This window comes from Mustela nigripes, chromosome 1, assembly GCF_022355385.1.
Source record: "Mustela nigripes isolate SB6536 chromosome 1, MUSNIG.SB6536, whole genome shotgun sequence".
NCBI classification, from domain to species: Eukaryota; Metazoa; Chordata; class Mammalia; order Carnivora; family Mustelidae; genus Mustela; species Mustela nigripes.
This window is the reverse complement of record NC_081557.1, coordinates 197638803-197658651: the sequence shown is the minus strand read 5'-3', so window position 1 is coordinate 197658651 and position 19849 is coordinate 197638803. Positions and strand designations below refer to the sequence as shown.

Below are 19849 nucleotides of genomic sequence, written 5' to 3'. Positions count from 1 at the left end.
CATACAATCCTAGGAATCCAGAGCTATTTATATGTAGCAAGAGCCATGCTGAGTCAGATGTTGCTATTGTTTCTCCTCAAAGAATAAGAGAATACGTTGGCAGATTTTATGCAATTTGAAGTCAGATTTCTCTTGATGATTCTCTGCCTTACCTGAACAATGAAATGGAAGTAATCACCTCAGAAATGCCAAACCATTTGGTATCGAATTAGATGCAAGTTTTCTCATAGATTTCTGGATTTTTCCCTTTGAAATGATCAATTATACAGTCAATTCCACCCACATTTTTCTCCCATCAGGTTATTCTATGTTGCGTCTCGAGAGGGTCACCTTCCAGAAATCCTCTCCATGATTCATGTCCGCAAGCATACTCCTCTGCCAGCTGTTATTGTTTTGGTAATGCATATTAAAAAGTATACCTAGATATAAGCTTGAATAACAGGTTAGCAAGGAGGATTTCAAAGCAGACGTTAGATCATGCTTTACTTTCTCATTCATTGCTGAACTGGCTCTGTGTGTACCTTGGTGGAGTTTGGGACGCAGGATATTTTCCATCGCTTCCCTTTATTCAGTATTCGCGATGCATATCTGATGCTATGGGGCAATAACCACACCACTTCTTTTTCGCCTTTGTCCAAATTTGCGAGGTCTAAGGGAAGTGATTGCCTAGGCTCCTGTCAGTGACCCAGAGCCACTCAGGAAACGATATAGAGCAACAAGTCCCAATTCTGTGTACTGAAAGTGGAGCTAAAAGTCACAGTCCCCAAACACCTAGATGTACCTCACAGTATCATAGGCCCCTTATAAGGAAATGCATGCAAAATTAACAGAAAAAATTGCTTGAAGTACTAGACAGTGCAGGAATTCCATGATTAAAAGTGAGGTATTTGAGACCAGCTCTTAAAGAGAAGAAATAAAAGCACCCAAACTGAAATTTGTAGAATTGTGAAAGATTATAGAGTTTTAGAATTCTTAAAGCAAAGTCTTTGTGAAGCGTGGGATACAAAAAAACTGCATAAGGTATAAAAATCTGATCTAATACCCATTGGCAATGTTATATTCATTTTCACCTACTATTTTTGTAACATTTTTGTCAAATGGACTCTGCTGTCAGGAACACCATAGAATACATTGGGCATTTTGTTTCATGCATTTAATCTGTTTCAGAATGTTTCCTTGAAATCTCTTTGTAAAGTCTGCGGACTCTCTGCATGGAATCTGGAAGTTAACGTCACTTGTGGGAACAGAATGTATTATTCGGTGGAGAGGGCTTTCATTTTAAGCCTCTCCTATCAGTCGTGCTGTCCTTGGCGTGTGCAGCTGCAGAGACTTGCTATGCTGATCTCTGAGCTCCATTCTTTTCTGTGGTCTTGAGGGTCACACATGGCCACATGGGGAGAGTAAGTGTGGAGGAAGGAAAGGTCACTATTTTGCATTCAGGGGATGACAGAGTCACCTCGAAGTGGCTGTGTTTCATGCGTGTGCTTAGCCAAGGCCTTGTCAGTAACCATTTACAGAGGGCTCAGCAAATTTTCTAATTGGGTACCCTTTTGATTCTTTGTATTAGCTATTTGCTAATCATCTCAATCTCTGGGCCTTTAAATTTAAGTCATGGAATATCCTGTGTTTCACTCTTTGAAAACATGTTCTCTTCTGTCAAATGAAAAACAACTAAGAACTAAACATCCATGTGACATTCCATCTGATTAAGTGGTAATGATGATGACCTTCTCATGCCGTCACTGGTGCGTAATGGGGTATAAGAGCAGAATATAGATAGGAAGTTAGTTGAATATAGGCTTTAATCACTGCGGTAGTTTATCAGTATAAATATCATATGAAAAAGATGATCATAATGTTTAGTGATTTGATTGTTTTATCAGCTGTGCTCTCTTTGAACTCACCCAGTCTGGTCTCTCGCCCCCTTGCTTCCCCCTAGCACCCTTTGACGATGATAATGCTCTTCTCTGGGGACCTCTACAGTCTTCTGAATTTCCTCAGTTTTGCCAGGTGGCTTTTTATTGGGCTGGCGGTTGCTGGGCTGATTTATCTTCGATACAAACGCCCAGATATGCATCGTCCTTTCAAGGTAACCTCAGTAATCTTGATGGGTTTACATAAATCTTTCTTCTAATACCTAGTCCTCCCTTTGTCATAACTTGATGATGAGGAGCTTGGGGGGGGGCAGCATCCTCTGGAACAAAATGTTTAACTCTTGCAGGTAGTGCCTTCATGTTGAATTTATTTGAGCTTGGAAAAATAATTCATCCTGGCGTTTATGTGACGAACTCAACTCTGTATGTCATAGCTCTGAAAAGGGGTAGATACACTGGGCATTTGTTATGTTGCTTTTTCTTGGATATGTCGAATGACCTGATGTGTTCAAAGTGTGGGATATTTTTATCTTTATGCTAAGTAATTGTGGGTAGCCATGCTGAGAAAGAGGGAGGCAGACCCATGTGGAATTGTCACTAACTGAAACTCTAAAAAGGATGCTGCTTTACAAAACGGGCGTTTTAAGTATTCTTAAATGTTATGACTTGGGACATTGCTCTTTTTTACATTATATATTCTAGAAGGAATAAAAGTGTAACTACATAGGAAAGTGAAGGTGTATGAACATACCACTTAATAGAATAAATACCCTTTACTATAACTAAGCTTTTCCTTTCGGGAGAGTTGACAAATATATTTCTAATCTCCTTTAGCCATGAACGTTCATGGATTGATTTGACCTCACTGTTTATTTGCTTTTAAGAAATAACACAGATAATGTTGTCAGTCATGTTGTCAGAATTTGTTTCTAATTACATCCATTGTCTAATGTGAGCAACATCTTTATTAGCGGTCGAATAGGAGTTGGTCTGTTTTATTCCTGTCAGTTCTTATTGTGAGTCTCCAACAGAAAATCAATATGCACTGTAAGGCTTTAACATGTAACAAGCAGCCCGTGCTCTTGACTCTACATTAAAGCAGATTCTAATCATAATTATCAAAGAGCCAACCTTTTAAAATCAGAAACATAAATCATAATTGTACTTCTCTAGTCAAACCATTTAAACAAAACATCTCTAATGAAACACACTTGTTTATCCTCAGGTTTTATTCTATTTAAAGATTTATAAAAAATTTAAGGGAGTATGCTACATTCTCTGTGCCCTATCAAAAGCTGTTGCTGTTAAGGTAAGCTGGGATGGTGCCTGTTACCTGCTCACGTGACCAGTGGGGGATCATCCGATCCTTTGACTGATGTCCTTCTCTTGAATCCATCTTCTGTCTCTGGAACTGTTTGAAGTGATGTTTTTTCTCCCCCTGTGCTGTGTTCCAGGTGCCGCTGTTCATCCCAGCTTTGTTTTCCTTCACGTGTCTCTTCATGGTTGCCCTTTCCCTGTATTCGGACCCATTTAGTACAGGAATTGGCTTCATCATTACTCTGACTGGGGTTCCTGCATACTATCTCTTTATTATATGGGACAAGAAACCCAAGTGGTTTAGAAGAATGTCAGGTAAGACTTTTATACAGTTTCAGGACCATGTTGTAGGAAACCCATCTGTGTGTCCATCCCCTCCCCTCCTTAAAGTCTAAGAATAGAAGTAAGGCAACTGTTAGTTCAAATACATTATTGCCTTTTAATTAGAACTAGGAGATGGAAAGTGGGAAAGATGTTTAGGGTACAGCCACTCAGTCCTTTCAGGATATTTAGTTTGAGCTGCTCTGATCACGTCTGAAGAGAACAGCTTTTTTAGATAGAATTTTATCAACAGTTCTATAAATGACCTAATTGCTTTCCTAAATCCCTTACTACCTATTTATTTTTTGTTTTGGGTTGAACTCAGTTTATTGATTCTATATCATAACATGCTATTTGCTGAGTGATTATGAGACTTGGCACGGAGTGAGACAGAGACCCACAGGGGTCCTAAATATTAGCGTTATGACACAACCCTATTTAATAGGCATGTAAATCACAGAAAGGTCATAAGAACAGCAGGAACGATGAAGAGAAGAATAACAATTCACAATTTATTGGGTGGTTTCCGTGTGTCAGCACAGAATATGACCTTATTTCTTCATTATAATAACCTTCTGAGGTAGCAAAAGTTCTCATCCCCATTTTAGAGATTTTTGAGTTATACCATGGAAGAATTCATGTGAGTTGTTCCAAGTCATGCAGATACTAAGTAGACCAACTAGAATTCAAACTCAGGTAGTGTTTTATTTTATAAAACTCATGCTGGGTACAGTGAGGATGGATTAGAGAGGATCAAGACTGAAAAGACTCAGGATTGGTAGTAATTACAGTGACCCTACACAAGGATGAAGAAGGATCTGAACAGGGACGGTGTTGGCAGGGTCCAAGAGAAAGTGAAAGCTGTTAAAGAAGAAAAACCCAAAGGGCTTGGTGACCAGGTAAGTTGGGGAAAGAGGAAATACAGGATATGAGTAGGTAGAAAGGGTGCCTAGGAGCAGTCTCGGTGGAAAGCCTGCCTCTCTGTCAGGGGCCGTGCTGAGTGCGGCCTTTCACTCACATCAGCTCACCCCATCTGCCACAGTTCCCTGTGTGAGATACTGTTTGTTCTTTCTATACCTGGTGGGAAACCAGGACTCAGAGAGATATAGAATTTATTTTTAAGTGTACAGATTTTAAACCATTGAGCTAGGATTTGAGCCCACATCTGCTGGACTTCAAAGTCCATGCTCTTTCTAAACTGGGTGCCTGGGAGACAAGAAAGAAGTAAAAAAAAAAAAAAAAAAAGTAGCCAGAAGAACATCTATGTTCTTGCTGGTCAGTTTGGTGAGTTTAGTGAGTTTAGAAAACAACTATTGTTCTTATCTTTCATTTTAATTTACTTCTTTAAACATAATTAATTTTTAAAAGCCCAGTATGGAGTTCAGGGAGATTTCTGATATTTCTGGTAAAACAGTAAAACTGCTAATAAATAATGTCAGTGTTTATTATTATTTAGTAAAACTAAAAAACAAAAAAACCCCGGAATATGAATATATATCTCTTGACCCTCCAGTGTGTTACCCAAACTCATTTAGAAGTCAGCCATTTAAAATAGACTTTTGCTACTACTCTTCATTAGCTTTTAATTGGTATTTGTATCTGAAATTTATATTCTTATGCTACTATTTATATCTGAATTTTGTTTTTTAGCCAGCAACACTGACTCCCTGAAGAGGTATTACTCTCCTTAGTTGTGCTCCTTAAGGTTAACCCGGGCACACTGCTTGTCTGGCAGGGTATTTAATCTCTATTTCCTTTTAGATCACACTAGTTATCTGTGGAATATTTTTAGTTACATCTTCTCTGTTGCAGGCAATAGATATAGAGGCTTTCCTTAAAAAAAAAAAAAAAAAAAAAAAAAAGAATATAGTTTAACAATAACTATCCTGAGAATTGCTGTCCTCATTACCAGTGTTGGGAACAGATTGGCATTCATCATTTCGAGGTCTGTGTCTGTGTCCTATTTTGGCTAGAGACATTTGAAACCCCTGAGTGCCATGGAGAGCAGGTGAATTGATGAAGAGAGAGCTAGTAGCCTTAGAATTGGATGAGGAGGAGGCAGAGGGTGATGAGAGAGCAGGTTCTGTGCTTTCTCCCTCGTAGTAGGCATTGTGCTCCTCCCATCGGGAGGCCGCCCACTCTAAACATCCTTTCCCATCACTACCATGTACATATTTTTCACCCTTTCTTTGTCAGTGCCTACCAGCTGCCAGTTTTCATACTTGATCCTTCTTTGATGGTTTTCCATGCTTGTGTGATTTTGAAGGTTTTTGTTGCTTTTCCATCTCTAATGATGTTTCAAACATCTCCAAGGACTCCAAATTTAGTATGGCCGTTTGTGAAAGCAGCCGCGATGCAGTAGTCCCATAATGGTTATTTGGATCTCAAAATGCCATTAAGTCTTACCAGGGAGCATGGCAATTCTTCCTTTAAATTGCGAGCCTTGTAACCCTTTATCTTTATAGCCGCCTTGAAAGTGAGTAGCAAAAAACAACAATCCTCCATAATTTTGTTTGATTTTCCTCTTAGGCAGCATTCTTGTAGGAAAATAAAGAAAATTCATAATATTTATTGCTGCAATAGCAAGTAGTTTCCTCGCCTTTGGCCAAAACAAAACACTCATACATAGACACACGGAACAGCGGAGTCCTGCCCACCACCTTGCCTCTTTTCCCAACTGCCTCCTTGTTAGGAAAAAGCTCAGTGTGAACTTGGAGAGCTTCTGTGATTTCATATTAGATTTTTGTTGGTGTTGTTGGGTAACAGTCTCTAGAATTTCTATTATCTTTTTTTTTTCACCCTGATGTATATGAATGCATTAGCCTTCTAAAATGAGAATTGATCAAAACATAACTCACCTAAGGGGCTTTCACAAACAATGTGAAGCAGATGAACAGCCTTCAGGAAATGGTGAAGAGCTGCTTGGTACAGATAGCCAGGCATGTTCAGAACCAAGGATCTGAGATTTTCCTAGATTTGATGAATTTCTCTGGCCACAGGATGCCAGTATTGAACCACGGTTTGTTTGATAGCATTCCTAGGGTGAGGAGAAAATGTACTCTTAAGGGAATAGTCAGATACACAGAACACAGTTCTCTGCCATCTGTGACAGAGTAGTGAATTTTTCTAGGTATTTATTTATTTACAGAAGCATGAGTTTCTCACCCAAGGAAAATTGGGGCAGATACCCCACTGACATACTCACATGCATGTAGGTAGCTAGACCTGGCAAACTCTGGTGAGGGCTTGCAGTAGGTGTTCGGCTTGGCTGTCTCCCTTTACCAGCCAGACCTTGTCACAGCTGAGATGAGTGGGATGACTGGAAGTCGGTCCCTCTTGCTAAAGCAAGATATGGGGGACAGCTGTGTTTAGGCAGCATCTGTGATGATGAAGAATCGTACTGGGGAGCACCAGCAAAATGGTCATAGTCCATTTTTGTAGACAATGACTTTGCAATTCCAGGGTTCTGAAAGCATATGATGCTAATGGTGTATCATGGGTAACTTAGCTTATGAGAGATTCCGCACTGGAAGCTCCTGAGTGCATCTGACTGGCTCTTCATGAAGTCTGCAGTGCAGTATTTTAAATTAGTTAAGCTTGCTTACATCTCTTGGGGGCCTAAACCATCTTCATTGTAAAGATCAAAGGAGACCATACATGTGAAAAGGTTTGGAAGCCTTTTTTAAAAAATAGAAAAACAACATACTTACTATTATTTTAACTATGACCTGTGGGGAAGATTGGTTTTGTGCTAATACTTCATAGAGTTACTCAGTTTGGCTGTAGGTCCTGTGCTTGTACCAAGTGTGGTTGGGTAAATCCGATTTTGCAAGGTCAGTTGTTTGAGCTGATTTCAAAAACTACTTTACTACTGAAAAGTAAAGCTAAAAATACTGCAATTACTATTTGTTCTTGTAACTTGCAGTTACTGAAAACATCGAGTGTAGACTCATTGGCTCATTTGTGTTTAAAAGAATAGTATCATAGAGGGATGCCTGGGAATCTCAGTCAATTAAGCGTCTGCCTTCGGCTCAGGCCATGATCCCAGGGTCCTGGATTGAGCCCTGAATGGGCTTCCTGCTCAGCAGGAAGTCTGCTTCCCCCTCTCTCTGCCCCTCCTCCTGCTTGTGCTCTCTCTCTTGCTTTCTCTCTCAAGTAAATAAAAAGTAAATAAAATAGTGTTTATATATATATATATATATATAATATATTATATATATAATATATATAATATATTATATTATATATATTATGTAGTATCATGGAGGTGATTATTCCCAGTCAAGACGTTTATATGAGCGTGGATGCAGTTGAATAACACATGTACCACATTTCTCCTGGGCAAGCAGGAAGCTTCCACAGAGGCTTATTTGTGTCTGCTGAGTACCACTATCTGACCCCATCGCGGTAGATGACCTGGAAGAAAAAGCTGGTATAGTTCCAACAGCTTACTCAGGGCCAAAATCTGTCACTGTGGCCAAACCTCCATCACAATGAGAATTTTTCAAATCTTGAGATCCCAAGAGAGAACATAGGAAAGTCATAGGAGAGAATGTAATAGGACTGATTGAACGTGGAAGAAGAGAAAGGGTGTGGAGAACTGGAAGACAGAGTCTTTGGTCCCTTATGTGCTGCTGAATAGAAGATCTAAATCAAGCTTGCAAAGAAGAATGTCACACAAGCAAAGCTTCAAGATCTCTAAGTTGCTAACCATTTCCCTGGAGCTGATGTAGTGTTGTGACATGGGTAAGGAAGATATCTAAGAAAGCAAAGGACAGGGGCTCAGAACACAGAAACAGGCATTCAGAAAAGGCTTTTGTTCAGTAGATACATGCATGAATAGTCTCTCACACATACACACTACACACACACACACAAATACTCAAATGTCAGTCATTTTAGAGATTAGTTCAGGGAGGAAGAGATGGAGAGAATATAAACTTAACCCCAATGCTTTGCACTCCAGCATTGCAGATGCCTAAAATCTCCTACTGTTTCAACCTATCAGATAGCCCTGGCTCCTTCTCGTATTACAAGATTCACATATTCCGTACTATTGGTTGATACTTACTTTTCCACCATCTCTTTATCTCAGATAATTTTACCACTTCCCTTTTCTGTAAGCATGGACTTTTATTACTCTTGAGCACTCCCTTGTGTTCCACCTGTATCTCAGTGTAGAGTACGCTGTAATAAATATTCAAGAAAGATTTACATGGAGTTTATCACTTGCTGAGCTCTTGATAATTAATGTGCATTATAAAAATCAGTGTGTGGAGAAAAACAACTTTGGGGGAACACTGTTATAAAGCAACAGATGAAAAATACATCTTCTAGTGATGTGAAATACTGCTTGAAAGGGACCATTACAGATGACAAGTCATGAAAGAGGAGAAACACTGCATGTCTGGATGAGAGACGATATGGGTCTGAAACTGTTAAGAAGATAGGCTCCAGAGGTTCCAGGATCAGTAACATTTTAAGGAGATTCTGTAAGGATTGATTACAAAGATTAGAGATGAACAAGAATGAACTCTGGGAAACTAGCATCACAGAGTTCTAGGGCTGCCAAGACCGTAGAAATGATCCAGCCCACTGGTTTCTATATTTTAGTGTCTAGCAGAATCACAGATTTCTGAGCCCTGCCTTCAGTTTCCGATTTAGTAGGTCTGGGATAGCACTTTGAACAGTTGCCTTTCTGATAACTCAGGCTATGCTCATATTCCTAGTCCAGGGATTACACTTCGAGAACTACTTTCTAGTTCAAGCCCCTTCTTCTTCTCTCAGTTATCTTTTTCATTGAGATATGATTTCCATTATGACATTATATAAGTTTAAGGTGTATTATGTGTTGATTTGATATAGTTGTATATCGCAATATGATTACTATACTAGCATTAGTTAATACCTTTTATAATGTCATTTATTTATAATTTCTTTTTTAGTGTTGAGAATGGTTCAGATTTAGTCCCTTAGCAATTTTTATAATTTATTATATAGTATAGTCACTATGTTGTGCATTATATCTCCATACCTAAGTTTGTACCCTTAAGCAACATCTCCCCAATTTCCTAACCCTCTAGTCTTTGGTAATCATCATTCTACTCTCTATTTTAACAAGTTCATTTTTTGGATTCCATAATGTAAGTGGTATTATATAATATTTGTCTTTGTCTGAGGCATCTCACTTAGCATAATGTTGTTGCAAATGGCAGGATTTCCTTCTTTCCCATGGCTGAATATATTCCATAATCACATCTTCTTCATCCATTTGTCTGTTGATGAACACTTAGCTTGTTTCCGTATCTTGGCTATTGTGAATAATGTTGCGGTTAACCTAGGTGTGAAGATATTCCTTTGAGATACTGACTTCAGCTTCTTAGTACACATAACCAGGAATAGAATTGCTGAATCATAGGTAGTTCAATGTTTACTTTTTTGAGGAACTGCCATTATGTTTTCCGTAATGGTTATAGCAATTCATATTCCCACCAATAGTGTTCACATCCCCACCAATATTTGTTGTCTCTTGTCTTTTTGATAAAAGCCATCCTGCCAGGTGTAATACCACATTATGGTTTTGATTTGTATTTCCCTGGTGATTACTAATGCTAAACGTCTTTTCAATATACCTGTTGGTCATTTGTATATAATCTTTGAAAAAATGTCTATTCAAGTTTTTGCTTATTTTTCATTGGGTTATTTTATTTTTTGCTATTAAGTTGTATGAGTTCTTTATGTATTTTGGATAACAGCCCCTTATCAGACATGATTTGTGAATATTTTCTCTCATTCAATATGTTGTTTTTTTCAATTTGTTGATTGTCTCTTTTGCTGTCCAGAGCTGTCTAGTTTAATATAGTCACACTTGTTTATTTTAATTTTTATTGACTGTGCTCTTGGTGACTTATCCAAGAAATCATTGCCTAGATCAATGTCAAGGATCTTTTCTCCTATGTTTTTTCTAAGAATTTTATGATCTCAGGTCTTACATTTTAATCTTTGATCCACTTTGAGTTCATTTTGTGAATGATGTAAGGTACAGGTACAAGTTAAGGTTTCTTTTGCATGTGGAGATATATATATATATATTTCCATTCCTCTATGTACTTCTTTTTATGCCAGTACCATACTGTTTTGATTACTGTAGCTCTGTAATATGGCTTGAAATCAAGTATTGTGATGCCTCCGGCTTAGTTCTTCTTTCTCAAGATTGCTTTGGTTATTCAGGGTCTTTTGGGGTTCCAAACTAATTTTAGGATAGCTTTTCCTATATCTGTGAAAAACATCATTGGGATTTTGATTGGAATTGCGTTTAATCTGTAGATCATTTGGATATGACCCCATTAGATCTGTGGGTCATGTGGACATTTTCACAATATTAATTCTTCAAGTTTAGGAACACGAGATATCTTTCCATTTATTTTTATCTTTTCAATCTCTTTTATCAATGTCTTACAACTGTCAGAATACATATCTTTCAACTCCTTGGTTAAATTTATTCCTAAGTATTTGATTGTTTTCAATGCTATTGTAAATGGAATTGCTTTCGTACTTTCTCTTTCAGATAATTTATTGTTACTCTATAGAAATACAATTGATTTGTATATGTTGATTTTATATCCTGCAATTTTACTGAATTCATGTTAATAGTTAAAATAGTTTTTATCTAGTTGAGTTTTTAGGGTTTTCTGTATATGAGATCACCCATCTGTAGGGTTTTCTGTATTTGAGATCATTTTACTTCCTTCCTTCTGATATGAGTGCCATTTATTTCTTTTTCTTGTTTAATTGATCTGGCTAGGACTTCCAGTAATGTTTAATGCATCCTTACATCCCAGAGATAAATCCCACTTGACTATAAGTATTTGATCCTTTTATTGTGTTGCTGAATTTTACTTGCTAATATTTTTGAGAATTTTTACATCTATATTCATTAGGAATATTGGTCTATGATTTTTTTTAATAATGTCTTTGTCTGACTTTGGTGTCAGCATAATGCTGACCTCATAAAATGAGTTTGGGAGTTTTTCTTCGTTTAGAATTTTTTGGAACAGTTTGAGAAGGATTAGTGTTAATATTTCCTTGCAGGTTTGCTAGAATTACCAGCACAAACTATTTATTCCTAGGCTTTTCTGTGTTGGGAGGCTTTTTTATTACTGATTGAATCTCCTTACTTGGTATTGGTTTATTTAGATTTTCTATTTCTTCTTGATTTAATCTTGGGAGAACATATGTTTCTAGGATTTAGCTAGTTATTCTAGGTTATTCAGTTTGTTGGTATATAAGTGTTCATAGAAGTCTCTCATCCTTTGTATTTCTGTGGTATCAATTGTAATGTTTTCTTTCTTTCTTTCTTTCTTTCTTTCTTTCTTTCTTTCTTTCTTTCTTTCTTTCTCTCCTTTTCTTTCTTTCTGAGAGGGGGACAGATGGAGAGAAAGGGGTAGTGAAGGGGCAGAAGGAGAAGGAGAAAGAGAATCTTAAATAGGCTACATGCCCAGTGTGAAGTCCAATGCAGGGTTCCATCTCATGACCGTGAGATCAAGACCCTAGCTGAAATTGGGTCAGATGCTTAACTACCACCCAAACACCCCTCCTCTTTCTTTTTGATTTTATTTTTTGAATCCTCTTCTTAGTTAATCTAGATAAAGTTTTATCTTTTCAAATAATCAGTTCTTAATTTCCTTGATTTTTTTTGTTGTTTTTCTGTCTCTATTTCATTTATTTCTTCTCTGATCAACACGAGAGTATTTTGAATTTGACTATAGATTCATCCTCACCAGTGAATTTTCTACTTTCGTATATTTTCATTTACTATACATATGGTTGAAGAACTCTCTTTAGCATTTCTTATAGGCGGGTCCATTGGCTATAAATTCCCTCAGCTTTTGTTTGTCTGGGAAAATATTTACCTCTCCTTTGTTTCCGAATGACAGCCTTTCTGGATGAAGTATTCTTGATTGATGCAGCTTTTTTTTTTTTTTTTTTTCCCTTTGAGTCCTTTGACTATATAATCCCATTCTCTCCTGGCCTGCAAGTTTTCTGCTGAGAAATCTGCTGATAGCCTTACTGGGATATTTATGCCCATGGGAGGAAGCTCTAGTTAAGGAGTCCCTCCTTGGCACCTGGTCAGTCATGCTGACCCTCAGAGCCCTCAGAGCAGTATTGGAGCTGCCATCCTAGGATCAGATTTATATGAAACCATCACAGTGCCTGGATCCTGGGGCATAGGTGTGCTTTCTGTGGCTCTGACATTAATGTCTGGAGTGTGAGAATATGCAGATACCCCATGTAACTGGGTCTCAAAGACTCGCCACTATGACTCATCCTGGTAGGAAGGAATGGAGCAGTGGCAAGTGTCCTGGAATAACAAGATGTGATGGTAGCATAGCCTAAGGATGTGGGTGAAAGCCTCAATTCTGGCACCAGGACACTTACAAAATAGCAACAGCACAACTCTGGTAGTGGTCTTTTTAAGGTACATGTGGGGACCCAGGGATCTGGCCACAAAACAGTAGCAACACTGACCTGGTAATGACATTTCGGAGCTGCAACCCAGGACCTGGAGGGTAGGGTCAAGGGCAGTAGTAGCCTTGTCCCAGCAATCATGGGTCAGAACCCCAACTTGAAACTTGAGAGGTGGGGCCCAGGGTAGTGTCAGTGCCCATAGCAATGAAGAATCAGAACTGTGCTGCTCTAAGAACCCCCATCTCAGCTCAAGACTCTGAGCTGTCATTCCTGAAATGGACTCTTGCTGCCCTGATTTCTGTCCTGTGGGTTCTAGGTCACAGTTCTGATAATAGTAGGTAAAGTATGACTCAGGACATACAAAGTGAGTGACATTTAGAGTAGTGGCAATGCCCCTGGCAATGATAAGTCTGAGCGGGGACCTAGAACCCAGGGGAGGATTCAGGACAGTAACAGAAGTCTCAGTAATTATGGTTCAGAGTCTTGTTGGAGGAGGGCTCAGGGTGACAGTAGCACAGTCCCAAAAATGACAGCCAAAGAGTAACTTGGGATCCTTAGGGCAGGGCTCAAGTGAGGAGAGGTTGTCTCAGTAATTATGGGACAAAGCCCCAGTCTGGGGCTGGAGTGGGCAAAGAATAGTAGTATCTCCAGTCTTGTATAAGTGATGTGCTGTGGCACCCAGTCCTTGAGAATGGTCACATCAACAACCAAGACCCAGCAACAGCCCCAGCTTCTGGGACCAGATGCAGAGTGGGGGCACTCCAGGCTACTCCATCGTCTGGGACCAGTGTCATTGAGGAGGACCGTGGAAGACCTTTGTAGCAAAAGCTGCATACATCCACAACACTGAGGCTTTCTGGAGTTCTCCAGCTTCTGACTGAGGGATGGAGTGATGGAGGCAAAATTCTTCCTTTACTTTTCTGGGCAGACATCCTCAATGTTTTAGCTCTGTCAGACTTTTGCCCCCTTTTCTTTGTTGTTTAGAATTTCCCTGATCTGTTATCTTCAGTTTATATCTGTTTATTTATTGTTCTTGGTGTATTTTTTGGTTCCCTTGTCTTTTCATTTTTGTTTTGTTTTGTTTTGTGGGGAGGCAAGTGTTGGGACCTCCTAGCCCTCTATCTTGCTGATGGCACTCCCAAGTCCCTCATTCTGCAGATGAGGAAATAAGGCCTTGGGACATAATGTGTTTTACTCAGTAATATGTGACAAGTTTAAGGCCAGACATTATAGTATGAGTCTTTTGATTTTTCTGAGGAATTGTTTATAATCTCATAGGTACTAAAATAATAAACTAATTTCAAAGGGAATAAGAAGTGTATTTTTAAAATTTATTTATCTTGGTTCTATTGCCTTGAAATATTTTCAGCCTCCTGGTTTATGAATAGAAGTTCTTATTTGAATACAAAATATTAATATATTCTTGCTGAGAAGCCATCATGGGAAGTTACAGAAGTGACAAATAATTAATTGAGCATGATGAGATTCTAATGAAGTAAACAGTTCTTGAAAGTGCTCTATGAAATAGACGGTTATGTGTTTTCAGTATTCAACCCCCAATAATTCACATTTTGCTGTTTTTATGCATTTCTTAGTTCTGTGCATGTTTAATTTATTTTTTATTTCTTTGTAGATGGAATAACAAGAACATTGCAAATAATACTGGAAGTTGTACCAGAAGAAGATTGTCGTAAATTATGAATTAATGCATCTGAAATATTGGCAATCTATTCTTGGCCTTGTGTCTGCCCAGAGGGCTGAAACAAAATGTGCATCTTCAGGCATTTTATGAAAATCCAGAGGATTGCAACTTTGGTGATGGACTAAAGGAATCAGTTGTTGCTATTCATATCTTTTAATGTGTTTAAGCTGGTTTCTAAGAAATTTAGTTATAACTCCAGGTAGTTACTGAAAGCAGATGTGTTATGCAAGTATTCAATGAGTTCACGTGATTTTGGAAGTTCTGATACCTACATGAAGTGAGAGGAAAAAGACTACCGAGTGAACAATTCCTTTAGTGATCTTTATAACATATTTCATCATGAACACTGAGATTTTTTCTGTGTATATGGCTTTTATAGAAATAATTTTTATACACTGTAGATGACTATACTGTGAAAAGTGTTTTCTGCTCTTCTGGGGGGAAAATTGTACATCATCATTCTGAACTGAGGAAAGAAAGAAATACATTTTATGTTGGCATTGCATTGCTTCCTCTTAGACACCAACTTAGATATCACTCATCTTTTACTGCATTACACCTAGAGCATTCTGAACAAATGACAGAGAGAAAATGCTTAATTTTAATGAATACATTAAAGAAGAGCTTCCAGGGGCTATTGTTCATGAGAAAAATCCAGGAATTTTGTCTAAAAATTCCGATAATTGATTATGTTAAGATTTTTTTTTTTCTCTTTATCAGGAAAACCCACTTTGTTTTCATGGCAGCCTACTTGATCATGAAAGAATGTAACATCTTTCTTAGAGAAAGCAATAGTCAATTTGTTATTAAAGCCTCTTAAGCACAATCATTTGTTTCCCTAATAACTTACCCCTTGATAATATAGCTAAATATATGCATTTTTAAATCTTCAAATTACAATTTCCTTATAAGACAGAAATCAACAAGAAAGAGAATACCCAAAATATTATGCCCAACCCTATAATCATATCTATTTGCAGTGTTAGTGATTATGAACAGTTTTTAATCTCATAGCTATTTTTACATGGTAATAAATTTTGACAGTTTGTACATTTCCTTTATATATTTTATATTCTGTTAAAATAGCTCTTCGGATGAAACTGTCCAGATTAATTAGGAAAAGGCATATATTTACATAAAAATTGAGGAAGAAATGTCACTGCTAAATAAGATTTACAACTTATGTTTCTAAAAATTTTCCACTTCTTTATCTTAACTTTGTCAGTTATTTCCTCACCTTAATTATCATTCAGCTTGCAAAAGAGATAACTGATAACAAATTCACTAAAAGTAGGAGAAATGTGTGTATGTATTCGACAGGTGTTTTTATGCTACGTTTAGAAAATATTGTGGAATTTTCAAATAGGGTAATATAATGATGGAATGTGTAAACCATTATTTACATACATCTAAGATCAAATAGTCATCCCAGAGTATGTTTCATCCTCTAATTTTAAAAGTAACAATTTTTGAAAGAACTACACTGATTAAAATCATTGAGCTGATACAGAGTTCATAGAAAATTGACCAAAGCAGAAATGATGATTTATAATTTGAGGCAATTCCAAGTCACCAATTTCAGTTTTTGCTCTTGATAACATTTAATACACATCCAAGATTGACATTATTTTCAGCCAAACCTGGTGTTTGGGTCTTTAAGTAAATTCATAAAAATTCCTTCCCTTTTCTCTTACCATCTGGTTTTCAAATTTGATCTGTAGCCTCTGCTTCTTATATCCATTTGTCTGTATCTCTTGCCACTCTGTTGCTGAGGTAGAAATTGGTTGTGTTTATATTCCTTTTTTTTTTTTTTAACCGTCTAAGCCCATGTAATGTAAACCAGAAAACTCTTCTTAAGGGTTTTTATGGGGTTTGTTTGTTTTTTGGTTGTTTGTTTTGTCTAATGAAAAAAAGAATAGTAAGATCACATGGAGAGGTTTACATAGCTCTTGATTATTCCTGAGAATTATGTGTTTATAACCACAGTGACAGATAGGTCTCATTTTATTTTGTTATTTTTTGTTTTAATTTCTTTTCAAATATAACATCATAAGAGCTAACTAGCATGCATTTCATTATTTTTCCCATCATTTAAAAAAATGATTTTTGCATTGTTAAATTTCTAATGCTACTATAATTTTTAACCCGACAGAGAGTAAGTCGGTCAGGAATTTTTTTTTGTTTTAAAGATTTTATTTATTTATTTGACAGAGAGAGAGATCACAAGTAGGCAGAGAGACAGGCAAAGAGAGGGAGGCAGGCTCCCCACTGAGCAGAGAGCCCAATGAGGGGCTTGATCCCAGGACCCTGAGATCATGACCTGAGCTGAAGGCAGAGGCTTTAACCCACTGAGCCACCCAGGCGCCCCAGTCAGTAATATTTTTAAAAGTAATAAAGACTAAGTTGTACTTCAATTTATTTTTAGGATACACCATGAAAAGATGCAGGGTTTCAATAATCTGGAAATCGATATTCATAATTTTTATTCAGATAATATCAAATCAACTCTATTTGAAAACTCTCCCGAACATAAATATGTATAATATATATATATATATATATATATATATATATATATATATACCATTACATTATACCCTTACCATTGTGGATATTCAAATGTTTATATACATATTATGAGTTTATTATAACACAAAAAGTAAAAGTGGCCAATACTGTTTAAGACAACAAATATACTATTTTCAAATGTACTACTTTTTGGGTAACATGAAGTCTCAAGTATTTAATTACGAATTAAACGGATTTAGTAAAGACTTACAAAGCTAAAAAAATTTGATTAAAAAAATGGACTGATTCTCCTTATGCAATTACAAATATTTCAGTAAATGTTTTTTGACTCACTTTTAAAAATGTTAGATTATTTTCCTCAGATTTTTCTTTGGTCAGTTGAGGAAAATTGGACTATTATAAATGTTTAGGTCGGCTGGAAATAGACCTTGTTCTTATCTTTCTTCGAGAGATTAAAGATTTGTCTTAGAAAAGATGGCGGACTCCAGTACCCAACATAAATGTTAGGTGTGTGCACCCACAATATACATGTGTGCTTATACTGTATTCTTTCCCATCTCTGCTGGGACAAAAGTAGGATAGATTATTAGGTTACATTAGCAATGCATAGCAGTTTCTCTAACACTAAAATAGGTATGTCGAAACAAATTTCTGTATTATTTTATGTGTCTGGTGAAAATGTTTCCCCAGTGCTATTTGGTATATTAACAGACAGTTAACCCGAGTATAATTACTTAACTCAACATAATTTTTATGAACCGTAATCAGTCTTCAGGAAACTCATTATTTTACCTCTATTTGTAGATGAATGTAATACCAACCAAGAAAGAGGGCATCTTTGACCTATAGAAGATTTCTTATAATTGAGGTATAGGTTATGAGAATATAGAATACTGAAGGCCTGAGTAGCAGGAAATGAAAGATAGCATGTGACTGGAAGTAATGATATTTCAATGTAACTTATTATGCCGCATGGTCAGAGAAGTATTAAAAATTAATTGTCTGTAGTGCGTAAGTGGATATCCCAAGTAACTAATGGAATGTGGCTTCAGTGCCCCTCACTTAGACATGTCCCTTCCTAATGTTGTATTTGGAAATTTATATGAATTTTTTTGAAGAAGATCAGAATTGTATACATTTCTGGCCCTGCAAAATCTGCATCTGTCCCTGTGAGTATAGTAAAATAACTTCCATTACTTTTTCTAGTAGAAATAAACACAGGCCATTTATAGAATATATCTTTAAATAATAAAGTTTTGAGTTAATTGAAGTATCTATGTATAATTTTACATGGCTCTCATGTATTTTTATATTTTGCGATATATAAGGAGAGTGTTCACTTTTGATGTATTTTATGATTCAGTTCTGAGTGACAGAAAAGCAACAAATAGGGTTTTAATTGTAATTATTTTTCTTAGGAAAGAAATATAGTGAGATTTGGAATTTGAATGCAGATGAGTAAAAGATTGATTTTACTTAAATGTAATCTTGCTTCATTTTACCCAACATGATATGCTGTATGTTGGTGCTGATAATGTTTACAGAGTCACATTTTACTTTGTTAACAATTTTAGCAATTCAAAGTCAGGAATTAAAGTATGACATTGTGTAACGGGCAAGAAACTTGTGGCGGATATATAGGTAATGAGACATCTTGACAGCTTCTGTTTACATAATTTATATGTAAGGTAAAAATTTATTACCTATAAGTGTATTTTAGGTTAATTTTCTCATAAACAGTATTTTAAATGTATCTCAATATATATAATACCTCAAAGTAAACTCTAGGTAGTTTTAATACTGTTTTTAAAAAGTTACCTTAACAGCTAAATTTTGAAGATAATCCTTAGTTCTTTTTGTTGCATTTTCAAATTAGTTGGTGTCTAAAATGAATGCTTGGTCTATTTTCAGATTCACAACAAATTCACAAAGGTGTAAATCCCAGTCTCACAGAAAGTTCCCCAGGTCTCCATGTTGTGAAATATTGTCTATCTTTACAACCTCCTAAGGATATTAGCTTGATCTATTTGAACCATTTCTGTTTTTTCTTTTAAATGAATCCATAATTTCCTTTGTTTTATTTGTCATATTTTGACATGATAGCCTCGAGATGGGAGTGAGTCTTAATTTGAACTTACACAATGACCCTAGATATCCTTAGTGTGAAACTGCTCCTTGGTTTATTTCCTTGAGAGTCCTCACCTCTTTTGTCTTTGTTACCATTGGCCTTAAAATATCAGTGGGAGATGGTTATCTCAATAGTTATCTATTACATGTGTATACTTCAAGTACTTGGATCAAGGGTGCATTTATGGTATCAGTAACAGCCTTAACAGTTGTACAGAAAAAAATTCTCTCAAGAAAACTGTGGAGTAGTAGGCATCTGAGAGCCATGCAGATTGACACAATGGTTTGAAAATGAATATACTTGTTCTTCACTCCACCTATACACTACTGACTTTTTTTTTTAAGTATGACTTTCAAGCACATTAATTTATTGGTTAGAAGACTTGTTTGCTGAGTTCTTCCTCTTGAAGTCTTTAAAGGTCATGCTAAAGCTACAGAAACAAACAAAAAGACTGAATCACAGTTATGTCTTTTGCAGATGGGATTGTATTGTGAGCACCTTGGGTGACAG

At 36.6% G+C, this 19849-nt stretch overlaps 1 protein-coding gene across 1 annotated transcript in view; it reads left to right on the top strand.

Moving 5' to 3' along the window:
• Positions 1 to 17205, top strand: part of SLC7A11 (solute carrier family 7 member 11) — a 75829-nt gene extending 58624 nt beyond the window's left edge. The window contains exons 9-12 of the mRNA XM_059395542.1: positions 300 to 396; positions 1940 to 2089; positions 3329 to 3506; positions 14614 to 17205. Of these exons, the coding sequence (XP_059251525.1) occupies positions 300 to 396; positions 1940 to 2089; positions 3329 to 3506; positions 14614 to 14681 (493 nt within the window). The 3' untranslated portion in view covers positions 14682 to 17205. The remainder of the gene's footprint in view (positions 1 to 299; positions 397 to 1939; positions 2090 to 3328; positions 3507 to 14613) is intronic.
• The last annotated feature ends 2644 nt before the right edge of the window (positions 17206 to 19849 follow it).